This window comes from Mastigoproctus giganteus, chromosome 4 (genome assembly GCF_048544385.1).
Source record: "Mastigoproctus giganteus isolate SK-2022 chromosome 4, ASM4854438v1, whole genome shotgun sequence".
Classification (NCBI taxonomy): domain Eukaryota; kingdom Metazoa; phylum Arthropoda; class Arachnida; order Uropygi; family Thelyphonidae; genus Mastigoproctus; species Mastigoproctus giganteus.
The window spans coordinates 98,902,371-98,918,067 of NC_143578.1; the positions used below are offsets into that span (position 1 = coordinate 98,902,371).

Below are 15,697 nucleotides of genomic sequence, written 5' to 3' on the forward strand. Positions count from 1 at the left end.
GTTTTATAATCCTAGATTTTGTGTAAAATGTTATATGCAAATTCTACAAAATTGTAATCATGATTTTCTTAAAATTGTTCTTTTAGTTTGAATTTCTCCTCCTCATGTTTCTTTCTGTTAATTGTACTTAATTCATTCATTGTTAGTCATCTGGATTTCATTTTCTCTTTCTTTTTTTTTTTTTTTTTTTTTTGTTTCTTGCTCTTTTATATTCTTTTTAAAAGACCAATCTGATCACTTCACTTGAAAGTAACTGTCAGTATTAAAATTCCAGTTTATTAAAATTTTGATTAGTCTACTGAATAAAGTGTAAATAGTGACAACATCTTGTATGTGATTTCATGTGACTGTCAACAGTTGAAATATTCTGTGGGTAAACTTGTTTTCATTGATGTTAACATTTTACCATTTAACTCTGACATTTTATAAACAATAATTATGTAGAATATATGCATACCTCATAAATTCCCTATCATTTTCAATGAATTACTTCTTAAACCAGTATACCTATGTTTTTTTTAGATAAGTTTCATTGTTTTAATAATTGACTTAAACTTAATATTATCTAGAACTTCTTTATTTGCAGTATTTCTTTCTATCATAACTCATTAAATTTCTAACTGACAAAAGCTTCTTTTTTTCTTTTTTTTTGTCATCAGTGGATAAATTGGACATCCTGTTACACCCTATTGTTGCCTGCTGTGACACCCTGTTGTATGAACTCGCCAACATGTTGCAAGCTTGTTATTTCCACTTGTTGGCAATATAGAATATACTGTCAATAGTAGTATCAGTTTATTGAGGATTATCAGCAATTTTAGAGGCGGGGTACAGTTATGGTTTCCTTTGATGTGGTTTTCCTGTTCACGTCCATCCCCATTCAGCCGGCCATTGGTTTTGCCAGGCTGTCTTTTAGACAGCCTCACTCTCCATTGATGACACTTGTCGTGCTCTTAATATTTGTTTGTCTGGCTGTGCCATTGCGTTTGGCAATTCCCTTTTTAAACAAATTCGGGGTACAGCTATGGGCATACCGGTCAGTGCCATCATAGCTAACATTACTGTGGAAGCCCTGGAGGAGGATATATTTGCAAATTTATCCATTTCTGTTAGACTCTGGCAGAGATATGTTGACAATGTATTTACTATTATATCTTGGGGATTGGAGGAACTGCTCCTCCAGTATATTAATTCTTTGTCCCCATTTATTACATTCACCATGGAAACAGAGGTGAATGGTGCCCTTCCTATTTTGGTTTGCCATACTGGTTCTCATTTGGTAACCCCGGTTTATAAAAACCTATGTGTAGGGGTCAGTATACTAGTTTTAAATCTGCGCATGCCCCAGGGAATTTATACAGTATAGCGAGAACATTATTTAATCATGATCACACTGTAGTGACCCTGTAGAAAGGGAAGCTTGAGTTTATCAGAATCAGGACTTACCTATTTAAATGCAGTTACCCCACTCATGTTCTATACAGATTCCAGATAGTCAACAATGAGTCTGTTTGGAATATTAATCAGGGCAACGATCTGGTTACTGCTGCCTACATTCCTCACTATCTGGGCGTGTCTGCACATGTTTCCAGGGTGCTGCACCAATACCATACTGGTTGCATGCAGCTTCCCGGCTGAAATTACAATCAGTTTTATTCAGGATTAAACTGTCTGTTTCATTTTTGCATACCACAAATGTTGTATATCTGATTACTTGCCCAGATTGTGAGGTGTAATGTTGGTCAAACCAAATGCAGATTGGGTGATCATATTAATGAACATAAGGGGGCTATTAATCATGCTGATTTTGACAGCTCAGCCATCTCTGAGTATTACTGCTAGGAGCAATATTTCAACTATAATCCCCGTTCCAGCATTGAATTAATAGATTGGGCTAATAATAATCGGCATCTCTTGTGATTAGAGGCCCTCCATATAGTTGTGGCAGGTTCCACCATCAATCATAATGCTGGAACCTGCATAGATCCTATTATGTAGGCCGTTATTTTACAATGACATGAATAGCAACCTAATAACTTGCCTAATGTATGTTGCAGCTCCAATGCTGAGTCTGACAGTTAATGTCCTCTTCCATTATTCCTGCCCTTCCTGGTTTTCTTTTCTTCCAAGTGGTGTGTGTGTGTGTGTTCCTCAGTTATGTATTCATAACTGAGGGAAGAGACACACACAGTGTCGAAAGCTACCTTTTGTTATTATAGTTAACCTGCTGCTGTAGGTGTAGTAATTTGACAAAGAGGGTCTTTGCCTCAAAAGCTACTTACTCCATTTGCTTGATTTTGTTTTTTATCCAACATTTGCATTTTAATGCTTTTAATTAATTGTTTTAGTTTTATTTTATTTTATCACAGTCTAATTTTAATTATATGTTTTTGTTTCAATAAACTTTTGGTTTTTGTTTTTTTTAATTATTTATTTTTTAGTTGTTAGTTGAGGCAATATTGTTTTACTATGTTAACCCCGATGCTCAAGGCCTTTTCTTTAAGTGGTAGACTTCTTTGAAGATGGTGAATTTAGTTGAATGTATCCTGGAAAGAAGGATTTCATTTTTATTAGAACTACTACAGAAGAAAAGATGCAGAAGCAATTACTGCTTGCAATCTGAGGGAAATGTTTGTGGTCTATCAAGACCGAAATGGATCTGAAGTTGGATTTTCAGATCCATTTTGGTTGGGCAGACATATTCCATTTTTCTGCCCAATTCATGAAAATGTTAAATTGACATTAGCTGTAAGTCTCATCCGGGAAGATTAGAAGGTTCTCGTTGATAAGACTGTTTGCAATTTAAACACCAAAGATTGTATGCTTCAGTGGTGTGAACAATGCCCTAGAATTAAAGCACTAGCAACAGTCCTTAGCTAATGTTTTTGACTCTGAAGAAACAATTGAGTTGAAGCAATGGGTTGATTCGAGCCCGTCACCACCAAATATGGAGGATGCGGAAAGGTCAGGGAATGACCACCCCATATCCCGGAGCAATATGGCCTTAGTTGCTAATGCTCCTAAAAAAAACCAAAAAAAAATAACAAATAATAACAAAATAGCAATGGGTTGATCGAGATACACTGGAAACAAAACAGCTAATGATAGAGGAGTTTATTGGAATTAGCCACAAAAATTTCAAATCTTTCCTATCATCATTAAGGTGCAAAGCACCAAAGTTGACAACCTATATTAAAAAGGAAAACTTAAAGCCAGAGTAACTGGTTATTTTGATGGATTTTGCTGAAAACTGCTCATATGATGTGCAAGATGTCATTCAAGGCTTTCACTGGGAAAATAGTCAGTTGCACTATACCCATTTGTAGTTTTATACATGAGCACTGATGAAATTCAGTGTTAGCTTCTGTTTAACCAGTGATTGTGGACAACACGATAGCAGTCCACATTTATTGGACAAAATTGATCAATTACCTGAAGAGCACCATCACAAAAATCAAGCACATCTGTTATTTCAGTGATGGTTCTACTGCTCAATATAAGAATTATAAGAACTTTATCAACTTGTATCACCATCATAGTGATTTTTGTATTACTGCAGAATGAGATTTTTTTTGGAACAAGCCATGAGATTTTTTTCAGAACAACCCAATTCTGTCACTATATGACAGAATTGGTGGAACAGCAAAGTGGCTAGCTGCATGAGCAAGTCTTCGGCATCGTTTGGAAAACCAAATTGTAACACTGGCTGACTTATTCACGCCTTGTATTGAGAATTTGAATGGAATTAAATTCTTCTTTGTTCCAAAGGATGAATGTGAGGCAGGCAAGCCACTTCAAGGAGAAATATTCAAAGATTAGCATTAGCATTAGTAGAGGCATTTGATGCAAGAAAGCAAGCTTATGCAACATTAGCCAAAAAAAAAAAAAAAAACCACTTCACCCCTCTGTTCGTTCAAAATACCTGTCCAGCTGAGCCTTAAACTTATTTAGGCTATCAACTTCCACGACAAGGGATGGAAGTCTGTTCCACCCGCTGGCTAAAGGCAAATTTCCGCATGTCTATCCTACATCTGTCTTTCCTCAATTTGAATTTATGCCCTCTCAGGTGATTATTCTGAGCGAGAGGAAGAATCCCATCAGCATTGAGCATGCTCAAACCATTCAAGGCTTTATACACCTCTATAAAGCCTTGACCATCTATAAAGATGGTCTTACTGTTGCTGCAACAGGAGAAAATCACCACTTTGTACCTATTGATGAAAAGCAGATTCATATCGGCAGAGTGTCAAATGATGCAGTGTCATTTATAGCTGATTTTGACCAATTTCTAGACCCTGCTGGTTTACAGGTTTTAAATCTTCAGCCCAGACAATATGGAGCCTACATTTATGACAATAGTTGGTGGATTGGTAATGTTTGTGAAATTTCACTTGAAGAGCATGATGCTTATTCAACTTCATTTATCCTCATGGAATTGCTTATTCATTCCATTGGCCACCAAGAAAAGAAAGATACATGCTGGATTCCTGAACAGCATATTATTGCCATTCTTCCAGCTTCCACAGCAAACAACAGTGGGATGACAATACAGTTTACCTGGAAAAATTATATTAAGCATCAATGAAAAGTTCCATCTCATTTCAATGTAATAATACTTTTCAGCATTTAGGCTTGGAAACAAAATGAAGAAACCCAACTTTAGGCTTAGGATCCTACACAAAGACACCACTTTAAGCTTGGGATCCTAGATAAAGATCCCATTTTAATCCTGGGATTCTAGGTGAAGAAACCCACCCACTGATGGCTGGACCTGCCTGGCTATCAGATGGGGCCCCTTGTCAATAGCATTAATTACCAGTTATAAGATTGATAGTAGCATAGCCACCATGGACAAATGTAAGGCTTATGCTTAACTCCATAGGCATGTTCCTGTTATTTTGACATTTCATTTGCAACATTTTGGCAATCAGAGCTCAAATTTGATGTAATATTCAGTTTCGATATCTTAATCAGTAAATAAACCTGGAGCTAGAACTTGAAACACTTATGACATGTCCCTAAATTACCAGAGGTTTTTATTTTAAAACTATAGATTTTTTTTTTTTTTTTTTTTTTATGAAAACCCCAAACACGAAAGGTATCAAAACCTGTAGTACATAGTACTGTGCATGGGTTGAAGGAGAAGTATGGGGGGAGGGGGATGCCAGAAACTTTGCTCTAGAGACTAAACATGGGTTTCACCACTTCAAGCCTCCAATAAGCAAAGTGGTGATATTTCACCGGTTGATGAAAGTCATCTACCACCTGAAATTACCAAAGTATGGATCAAACTTGTCACAGTAAATTTTCATCGCCACTTGCAGACTTAATTTTGACAAATATACAGGCTTAGGAGTTTTGGCAATGCAATTTTTGTGCTCACCAATAAAAGCTGAGTAAGAATACCAAATTTCAGGCTTCTGGTTTTTGGGGTCTTGGCCACATGTCATGTTAAACTTGCCAATCCAATTAATAATATGTTTTTACTGCATCACAAAGTGCATATTCTTTAAAACTTTTTTCATACCTTAAATTGAAAGACACCAAAATGGAAAACTGGTTTCTAGTAGGAAAAATATTTGCTGTTTCCGGTGATACTAAAAAAAACAAAATTGGGTGTGACCCCTTTCAAAGATATTTGACTCTGAACATGGTCAAATTTGATATTTCAAATTTAGGCCACATGTTCATGGACAAATATCTCACCAAGGAAATCAGCTTCTTGGCTGATACTTGTGCAATATTGTGGCATAGAAATGGTTAATAAACTGGCCAACTGCAGGTTACCAGAGGTTTTTATTTTATTTTATTTTATTTTTTTTTTTTTGGATTGCCAAAGTTTGTTGCAGTGAATTTTCATGGCCACTTTCAGACATAATTTTTAAAAATATATCGATTTGTATATTTAAAAAAATAAAATAATTAAAAATCAATTGAACACAATTAAAAATCAATTTAACACAATTAAAAATTAAATAAAAAATTAAATCTTCTTTTCATCTTTTACTGTTTTGTGACCTCGTTTTGCTACATCAATAGCCCCTTTGGCTGATGTACCAATAAAACCCAAGTAAATTTCCAGATTTTACTTGGGTTTATCAAGTAAAATCTGAAAATTATCAATGTTACCACCAGAGTTAAGGTGGTAACTTTGTGATAGAAGGGAGTGAGTTTTTCATAAAAATGACAGTTTTGACCTTGTGTGTGTGGCATTGGAAAAGAATATTATCTTTTACTGTTTTGTGACCTCGTTTTGCTACATCAATACCCTCTTTGGCTGATGTACCAATAAAACCCAAGTAAATTTCCAGATTTTACTTGGGTTTATCAAGTAAAATCTGAAAATTATCAATGTTACCACCAGAGTTAAGGTGGTAACTTTGTGATAGAAGGGAGTGAGTTTTTCATAAAAATGACAGTTTTGACCTTGTGTGTGTGGCATTGGAAAAGAATATTATCTTCTTTCTACCCTTTCAGTGATCAAAATCTTAGTAAAGGTTCTGCTCATTCATCTAGAAGGCTAGAAATAAGATTATATAAGACTTGAAATTTGTTTCATTTATATATGTAAGGTGATTTCTTGATTTTTAACTCTTCAGGAAGTAAGTTTATTTTATTTTCATATGCTTACAGCAGAGCACTTTCAATTTACTCTAAAAACAAAACATCCTTCAGTATGAATACACTGTTCATTGAACTTTGTTATTTAGTAATTAAAATTTTTTCTCTTGCTTAATTTCAGGTCAGAGGACACTAAGCCTAGTTTTGAACCACATAAAAACTGTAATGGAATCCCATTGTTCAGCTGCCCTAAGTGTTCTTTAGAGCAGAAAAATCATAAAAATTCTGAATTAGGTTAGTGATGTACATTGTTTGATTTGACCTGCAATATTAAAAGTGCAGTTCTGTTAACACATTATGAGAATATCCAAATGTATTTTGGATATTTGAAATGAATGGCCAAATGTAAGAAATATGTTTGTAAAATTATGTTTTGCAAAATTTATCTCTATTTCATATTTATTATATTAACACAATCATCAGCTTGTGAATTTCTTTTCCATTTGTCATCTGTAAGGTATGATCTTGTGATGTAAAATTTCATGCCATACATAATGATTTGCTGGAGTGAATGACCATAAAGTAGTAGATACTAGTTGCACCTCATCGGCAGATTGATATGAGTTGAAAAACTCAGAAAAATGCAAATTCTAAAAAAAAACACAAAACTCAGAAAAACGCAGACCAACTAGGTTTGGATGAAGGTGACCTTTGGTACGGCAGAAATTCTGTGAAAATTGACTAGATTATATTAACCACTCTCCACTACTAGATTGTATTAACCTTCAGTCACACCGAGATTAGGTGTAACTTGTACCTTTAGTGTATGTAATTTGTGTATGTAACTTGTACCTTTAGTGTATGTAACTTGTACCTTAGTGTATGTAATTTGTGTATGTAACTTGTACCTTAGGGTATGTAATTCACTTCCTGCATAGCGTCATAATCTTGTCTCTTCACACTAATTCATATCCAAATAGCTGAACATTGAACAGATGATTGCTACTCATCCGAGCCCAGTATATCAACTCAGATTTTAATCTTTTATTATTATTATTATCTTTCTATACATTAAAATAATTTTCCTCCTAGTGATATTTATGCAGCCAATGGGAGAAGAGGGATGTGGGTTATGTGATAATATGTAACAAATACTAAAATATGCAACAGAAGCTTGTTTTACTGTGGTAAACAAAGCTTCTGTTTAAGTCATGCTAGATAAACCTCGTGCATGTGCTTCGTTTATCTATCATGACCACGCAGTACCAGTCTTGATTTCTATATGTAACGTATTTAGTATTCATAACTGAGGAAGAGACACACACAGTGTCAAAAACTTCTGTAAGTATCTTATTTTATTTTATCAAAAGAAGTGAGCGCAGCGAGCAGGGGACAAAGCCCCCCTAATTATTATTATAAAAACCTTTCTCCTTTTTATGGGAATTTTTCCATCTGTGAGGGGTACTGATACCAAGTGCAGGGGGTGGTTGGTTGTATCCAGTCACTATTATTATTGTTATTACTGTTGGTCAAGGAATTCTCTTACTTACCTCAGGATTGCAACTTTGTAGAGTTCCATGTAAGTGTTCTCTGTGAGGTCTATTGCTGCTAGGTTCTTATGGAGGCTCTTTGGCACCATGCTGGTGGTTGACATGGTGATCGGGATGGTCATTACTTGTTCCATATGCCACGTTTCTTGGACTTCCTGTCTTAGGTCTGTGTACTTCCTGATCTTTTGCTTGTAGCTTTTGTGGATATTGCTGGTGTTGTGCACTGCTATTTTGATCAGGTAGGTAGCCTTTACCTTCTTGTCAATGAGGGTTATGTCTGCTCTGTTATGCAGAATCGTCTTGTCCATTATTATGACTTGGTCCCAGTATATTTGTGAGTAGGGGTCTAGTGTACGGCCAAATATTCGTACTTGTAATACAGTATACTTTCTTTGATCAACTGGTAATTTTGCGCTAGCTTCTGATGTATTATCTTGGTGACCTGGTCATATCTGTGAGTGTACTCCATCTGGAGATCACCCTGAATCTTGCGGTAATGTGCTGGGTTATTTCTGGGGCAAGGTGGCATTGTTGATATGTGTCATCTGTTACTCCCGGGTCCTTAGCAGTGTATTTCCTGTAGTCAGAGGCATAGCTAGGTTTTTGGCACCTTGGGAAGTTTGTGGCTACACACCCTATTTTCGATAATTGGTAAAATTGTAATAAATAATATTAAATACAGTCCGACCTCTGTTTAATGATCTTTATAGTGAATTTTTCTATTTAGCGAATTTTTTGAATTCCTCTTGGTAATTACATTTAAAATAGTTTCCGTAGAATGAAGGAAATTTTCCATATAGCGAATGGATTACAACAATGGCATGTCTAAAATTAATTGGGCTTTTGTTATTTTATTTAAATTATAAATCACAATATTCACGATTACCTATTTACATAGCAAGCACAAAAACACTATACAGTACACACATTATTTATAACTTCTAGCTTATTCACTACTATATCGTATAACGTACTAGCATGAATTGCGTAACTGCTACACAAGCGATCTCCTAGATAGAGATCCAGAATCTGAGTGGATCTTGTTCAAGAAGATAATGACAGATGCTGCAAATGCAAATTTTGGACAGGCCGAAAGGAAAGCCAAGAGATACTTGATATAATGGAGCATAGGAAAAATTTTAAGAACAGAGATGTAGAAAAATATAAGATGTATGACAGTTTGATTAAAACGAAAATAAGGAAGACTAAACAGACATGGATGGAGGAGAGATGTAAAAGGATTGAATATCTGCAAAATGAGCATAAGGAACATCTAGTCCACAAATAAGTGAGGGAACTATGCAACATCAGGAAAGATCGTGCAAGAGACCACATTCTAGATAAAAACAACAGGGAAATTGTGGACAAACAACAGAAATAGGATAGATGACAAGAATATCCGAGGGAACTATACTGTGAGGACAACAGACAACTAGGAAATGACAGCACATCCAAACAGAAGGTGAACATCAAGACTTTTTGATGGCAGAACTGGAGCAAGTGATTAAATTAATGAAAAATAACAAAGCAACTGGCACTGATAACTTCCCAGCCGAAATGCTCAAATGTCTCACAGCAAGAGGAAAACAACAGCTCCTCAATATTTTTGATAATATCCTAAATGGAGGAAAACTACCCCTTGAATTTCTGAGATCCATTTTTATCCCCATACCAAAAAAGATAAGCCTCACAAGCCACTCCATGAAAGTCCTCTTTATTATGCTGTACAACCTCTATGCTGAAGGTGCCTCCATATCCAGGTGGGCAGGAGCAGCAGTGTGTAGCACACGCTTCTTGATTAGACCAGGGTTCGAGCCCATCACCACCAAATACGGAGGATGCAGAAAGGTCAGGGAATGACCACTGCATATCCCCGGAGCAATATAGCGTTAGTTGCTAATGCTCCTAAAAACCAAAATAACAAACAAACAAACAACTCTTATGTTGAAACCATTATAGATTTAATACAAGATTCTAAAGAAGGAATTACTGTTACTGTTACTGGTTCAGTTATCAGTAACCTGCGACCTCAGAAGAAAAGCTACAAACACTCCTCAACAGAGTGGTAACAGCCAGTGAGCAGATAGGCTTAACAATTAATGCCAAAGATCAAAACTATGGTCATAAGCAAACACCTTGCCTGGAATCAAAATATGCTATGGCAACTCCCCCATCGAACAAGTGAGTAGTTTTAAATCTCTAGGGAAGATCTTTACAAATAATAATGACTAAGGCACAGAAATTAGAAGCAGAATTGGTATGGCCAAAGAGGTATTTAAGAATCTTAAGAACTTCGTCTCTGACACAAAAGTGGATTTCCAGAAAAGATGTTGAACGGCCAAATGCTACACATGGAGCACTCTCCTCTATGGATGTGAGACCTGGGTCATGCGGAAATCAGGAAACTGGAATCCTTCGAGACGTGGACACTCAGAAGAATGCTCAAAATTCCGTGGACAGATTGCATCACCAATGAGCGGATCCTTAAGAGAGCAAAAACCACAAGGACACTACTAACTACAATTGCAAAGAGAAAGACTGCCTACCTTGGGCATATTATAAGAGGCCCACAATATATGACCTGCAGAGACTAATCCTGCAATGGAAGATTAAAGGCAAAAGAGCAAAAGGAAGACAAAGAAAAAAGTGGCTTGATAGCATCAAAGAATGAACAGGGAGTTTTACGACACAAGAACTATTTCACAAAGCAAGAGACAGAATTGGCTGGAAAATGTAGGTTTACAAAGTTCAAATTGAATATGGAACCTGAAGAAGAAGATGCATTCGAGCATGCGCTGATGAAGTGGTCGCCCGATTGGTCCCTTCAAAGTTACGTTCTGTACGGCAAATAGATTTATTCTGCTATGCAGTGTATACTCAGATTTAAGGTGCATTCAGGCTTGAATCGCCCTCTGAAAACATGCCATTTGGCAAAAATTAATTTTCACACCCCTGCCCTCATCCTGATGGGACATCATTTAGGGATGCCATTTCATCAGCTATTTCGACACCAGAGCTAGCCTCGGGTGTCAAAATAGCTTGGCATGGGATTTGTGTGAGCAGTCAGTGGCGCCCTCCTGATACCGGTGCCCTTGGCACCTGCCCCAATGCCAAGGTGTTCCAACACTACTGCCTGTAGTACCTGGTGTTGATTACCTTGTCTTGGATGGCAATCATGAATCCTTTGGTCTCTGGGAGGTGCCTTCCATTCATGAATCATGCATTGGAGGACATCTTATTTATGTAATCTTGATGGAGGTCATTGTCGTGTCTGCCATGAAGTAGCTTCTTTGCCCATCTTTCTATCTTTGTTTCTTCTATCTGTTTTAGTGGGGTTGCCTTGTTAGGGTTGAGTGTTGTGTGCCATTTGTCTATCTTTCTTATGGCTTGTAGATTGGTGCTGCGTTTTTTTGGAAGTAATTCTGCAGGTTTTTAATCACCTTCTCTTGTTCAGTGAGATCAGTCAGTTTCCTTTCTTTCTTTCTGGGGTATGGCCAGTCTCTTGATGAATTACTTTGGGGGGGTGTTGGTCAGGGTCAGCACTAGCAGTGGTTTTTTCGCCCCTATGTAAAAGTGTATTTGGCGCCCTTGAAGATTGTAATGAATACCACAATTTTGAATAGAAATGAAAGTACGTTTTTTATTAATTTTATTTTCATCAATTACATTCTCACTTTACATGCTTTAATATTGTAGTTTGGGTACTGGCCATTTGAATCAATTTTAATCGTTGCCAAACACTGCTGGGGGTGCCACTTGTTTGGCAGCAGTTTGAGCAGATTTTCTCTTCATAATCCTTTAAATTTGTTAGTGGATGGAGCCACAGGATTTTTTAATGAAAGTAATTTTGGTGGGATTCGAACTGAGGTCTACATGCTTTGCGAATAAGTGCCCTAATCACTGGGCTTATGAGACATATGATATTGAATATGTGGTATTAGAATGTAATTTGAACACAATTTTTTTTTTTAAATTAATAGTGCTTAATGAACAAAATAATATTTCCACAACCAAAAATATAAACTGTGTTTTTTAAAAATAATTCATGAATTATAAGTAAATATTTAATTTCATTTAGATAAACAGACTTTTAATGATTTCAAGTTTTTTATTGATAGCTGTTTACGGAGGAATCTAATAATAAAAATGTGCACGAGTCTTACAATTCACGCACGCACCTAAGCTGTAAATAGACATAGGGTGCTATTTTGCTAAACAATTCAATAATAATTTGTTTCTGTATTGAGATTAAAGTCATTATTTGCTGACTTTAACTGAGATACTTTTATTAAATATTATTATAATACAAATTTTGAATTTCGGCACACCCAGATGTTGGAGCTCCTATGCCCTGCTTACTGTGTTCTGCCGGTCCTGGTATTGGTGGCTCTTCATCATCATTATCCTGGTCGATCTCATAATCTCTTCCAGCTCAGTGTTAGTCTAATCTATGATCCTGAAGGAGTACATTAGTACTGGGACTGCGTAAGTGTTTATGGCTATGACCATGGTCCCACATTCAACTTTGATTTTAGCAGGCTTCTCAGTCTCTGATGGTATTTTTCAATCAGATGGTCCATGATCTTGTTTTCTAACTGGTGAGCCTGCATCATCCCCAGATATCTGTAGGTCTCTCTCTGTCATGGCTTTAATCTCTTCACAAGTGTTCTGCTGGTAGTTTTGTCTGACTGGATGTCCTTGATGCATTCCATAGGTCTTGCATTTTCCTAGACCAAATTGCAGCCTGATGTCAGTGCTAAACTCTTTGGTGTTCCAGAGTAGCTATTTGAGTTGATTCTCGGTTGCGGTATAGTTTGACATCATCCATGTACATCAGGTGAGAGAGGGTGTACAGGTTCTTCCTCCCTTCTTTTAGGGTATATTTCTACTTGCTGTTATTGAGCATGGTGGACAGTGGGTTGAGAGCTAGACCAAATCATACTGGGCTCGCGGCATCTCCATGGAAAATTCCTCTTCTGATGGTGATTGGGCTGATTGTGATGTTTTTGACCTTGATGATGATCCTCCATTTCACCATGGTTGCTTCTAGAAAATGTGTCAGTGTCAGGTTGACTATAGCTCTTCAGTGTCTCTCTCAGCCAGCTGTGGGGTATGGAGTTGAAGACCTTGCGCCAGTCGATATAGGCTCTGTACAAGTTGTGATGTTTCTTGTAGGCTTCCTCCATAACTCAGTGGTAACTCAATTGACCATTGATACTCAATGGCAGTATCAATGGTCAGCTGCTCCTTGCGTCCTTTACTCTTCTGCTTGCATCACCTCTGCTGCATAGTCGTGATATTCTGGCTCTCTGCATGGTCTGATATCTTAGTTAGGTAGCTAGTCAGGATCTTGTACATTGTTGAGAGGCAGGTGATTGGTCTGTACTTCATTGGGTTTGTGGTGTCTGTGCCCTTAGCTTTCAGGTAGGTGATTACTTGAGTCAGAGATTCTAGGATTGTCAGGATGCCTTATTATCTGGATGAACTGCTGTGTTGTGTGTCTGTATGTGCAGCTGAGCTTCTTGTAACAGTAGTTTTGAATGTTATCTATTCTGGGATTTGCCAGTTGTGGGACTTCTTGATCAACTGTTGTACTTCTTACTCCCAAATCACCCATTCTGTCATCTCTTGTGCGTCCTTGGTTTTCTTCCATTCTAGATCTATCCAGGGGACACATGGCCATTATGTCTAACTTCACTGCTCCACAAGTTGCTCCAGAACTCCTCAAGTGCTTTCTGCATAGATTGGTTGAGGTGTTCATTGCCTGCCTTCCTTCTCTTATCCAATTTTCCTGTAGAGAGCTCCCTGATTTTCATCAAATATCTTGTTGTCTGATTTCCTCTGAGCACTCTCCCTGTAATAGCAAAGTCTCTTACCGAGTGCCAGGAGTTCCTGCTTGAGGGTGTCAAGGTATACGTCGATCATCTGACTATAAGTCTCGTGTTCTGTAGATGTTGTCTTTCTTAAGGATGGTCTTCACTTTTCTGGTCAGCTTCTTACTTCTATTACCCCATTGGCATATCTTCACTCTTATCTCTTTTATATATCTCTGCTGTAGTCTTCTTTCCCAGGCTAGTGGTTCCTTATCTTTGCATTTTTTCTGTTGGTCTCTGCTTTCTCTTCTGTTCATCCTGGTGGCTGCTATAGTGGCAAAGTAAATTGCTGTGTGGATGGTGTCTAGTGTTACTTCATTGTTGTTGAGGTAATCCAGTATTATTTACTAATTGAGGTGTGTGACTTGCCACACAGTTCTGCTGGGTCTTTGTGGTGTCCATTCCCTTGAATTCTGCTTGGGCCTTCTTCCAGTCTTCTGTTCTGGATATTGCAATTGGATTCCATAAATGGTTATGACTGTCACCATTTTTCCACCATTCAGCTTTGATTTTAGCAGGTTTCTTAGTCTCTGATGGTATTTCTCAGTCAGGCAGGCAGGCAGGCCGGCCAGTCTTGATCTCCTTGTGTTCTAACTGTCGTGCCTACATAATCCTCAGATATTTGTATGTCTCTCCCTCTGTCATGTCTTCTGCTCACATTTTTGTCCGACTGGATGTCCTTGATGCAATCCCACAGATTGCATCAAAGACATCAAGTTTATTATTATTATTATTGCTCTTATATTATTTCTCCCTGATTGCGGGTTCTACCTCGTGACGGGTATTGCTACCAAGTACACAGGGTGGTTGATGTATGTCTGGTGTTACTGTTGGTCGAGGGACTCTGACTATCCTACAGGTGTTCAGGATTGCAATTTTCTGGAGTTCTTTGTAGGTGTTCGCTGGGAGACCTATTGCTGCTAGGATGTTATGTAGTGTCTTTGACACCATATCGTTGGTTGACATGATGATCAGGATGGTCGTTACTTGTTGCATGTGCCACATCTCTTTGATCTCCTGCCTTAGGTTTGTGTACTTCCTGATTTTTTCTCCATGAGTTTTCTGCAGGTTGCCAGTGTTGGGTACCGCTATATCAATCAGATGGGTAACCTTTTCCTTCTGGTCCACAAGGGTTATGTCTGGTCTGTTGTGTGGCATTGTCTTATCCGTTATTATGGCATGGTTCCCGTACAGCTTGTGATTTGGGGTCTTTAGTACTGCCTGGGATTCGTACTTGTAGTATGGTACACTTTCTTTGATCAACTGGTATTTCCTTGCTAGCTTCTTATGTATTATCCAGGCTACTTGGTTGTGTCTACTAGTGTACTCAGTCTGGGTGATCACCTCGCATCCCGTGGTGACGTGTTGGATCGTTTCTGAGGCCAGGTGGCATCGTTGACATGTGTCATCAGATACACTGGGCTCCTTGGTGATGTATTTTCTGTTGTTGATTACCTGGTCTTGGATGGCGAGCATGAATCATTCAGTCTTGGGGAAGAGCATTCCGCTCGTGAGCCATGCATTGGAAGCAATTTTATCTATGTGATCTTGATGGAAATCATTGAATTGTCTGCCATGGAGTGTCTTCTTTGCCCATCTTTCTAGCTTCATTTGTGTCTTCTGGATGGAAGGGGACTTCCTCGCTTAGGTCGAGTGGGTAATACTGCTTGTCTATCTTCCTTAAGGCTTGGTGGAGTGCTACTGCTTGTTTCT

General features: G+C 37.7%; 1 protein-coding gene across 1 annotated transcript in view; it reads left to right on the plus strand.

The window, feature by feature from the left end:
• The window catches only part of LOC150086945 (uncharacterized), a 186,351-nt gene that overhangs the window by 111,148 nt on the left and 59,506 nt on the right, over positions 1–15,697 (plus strand). The window contains exon 9 of the mRNA XM_090372329.1: positions 6,743–6,855. Within this exon, the coding sequence (XP_090228455.1) occupies positions 6,743–6,855 (113 nt within the window). The remainder of the gene's footprint in view (positions 1–6,742; positions 6,856–15,697) is intronic.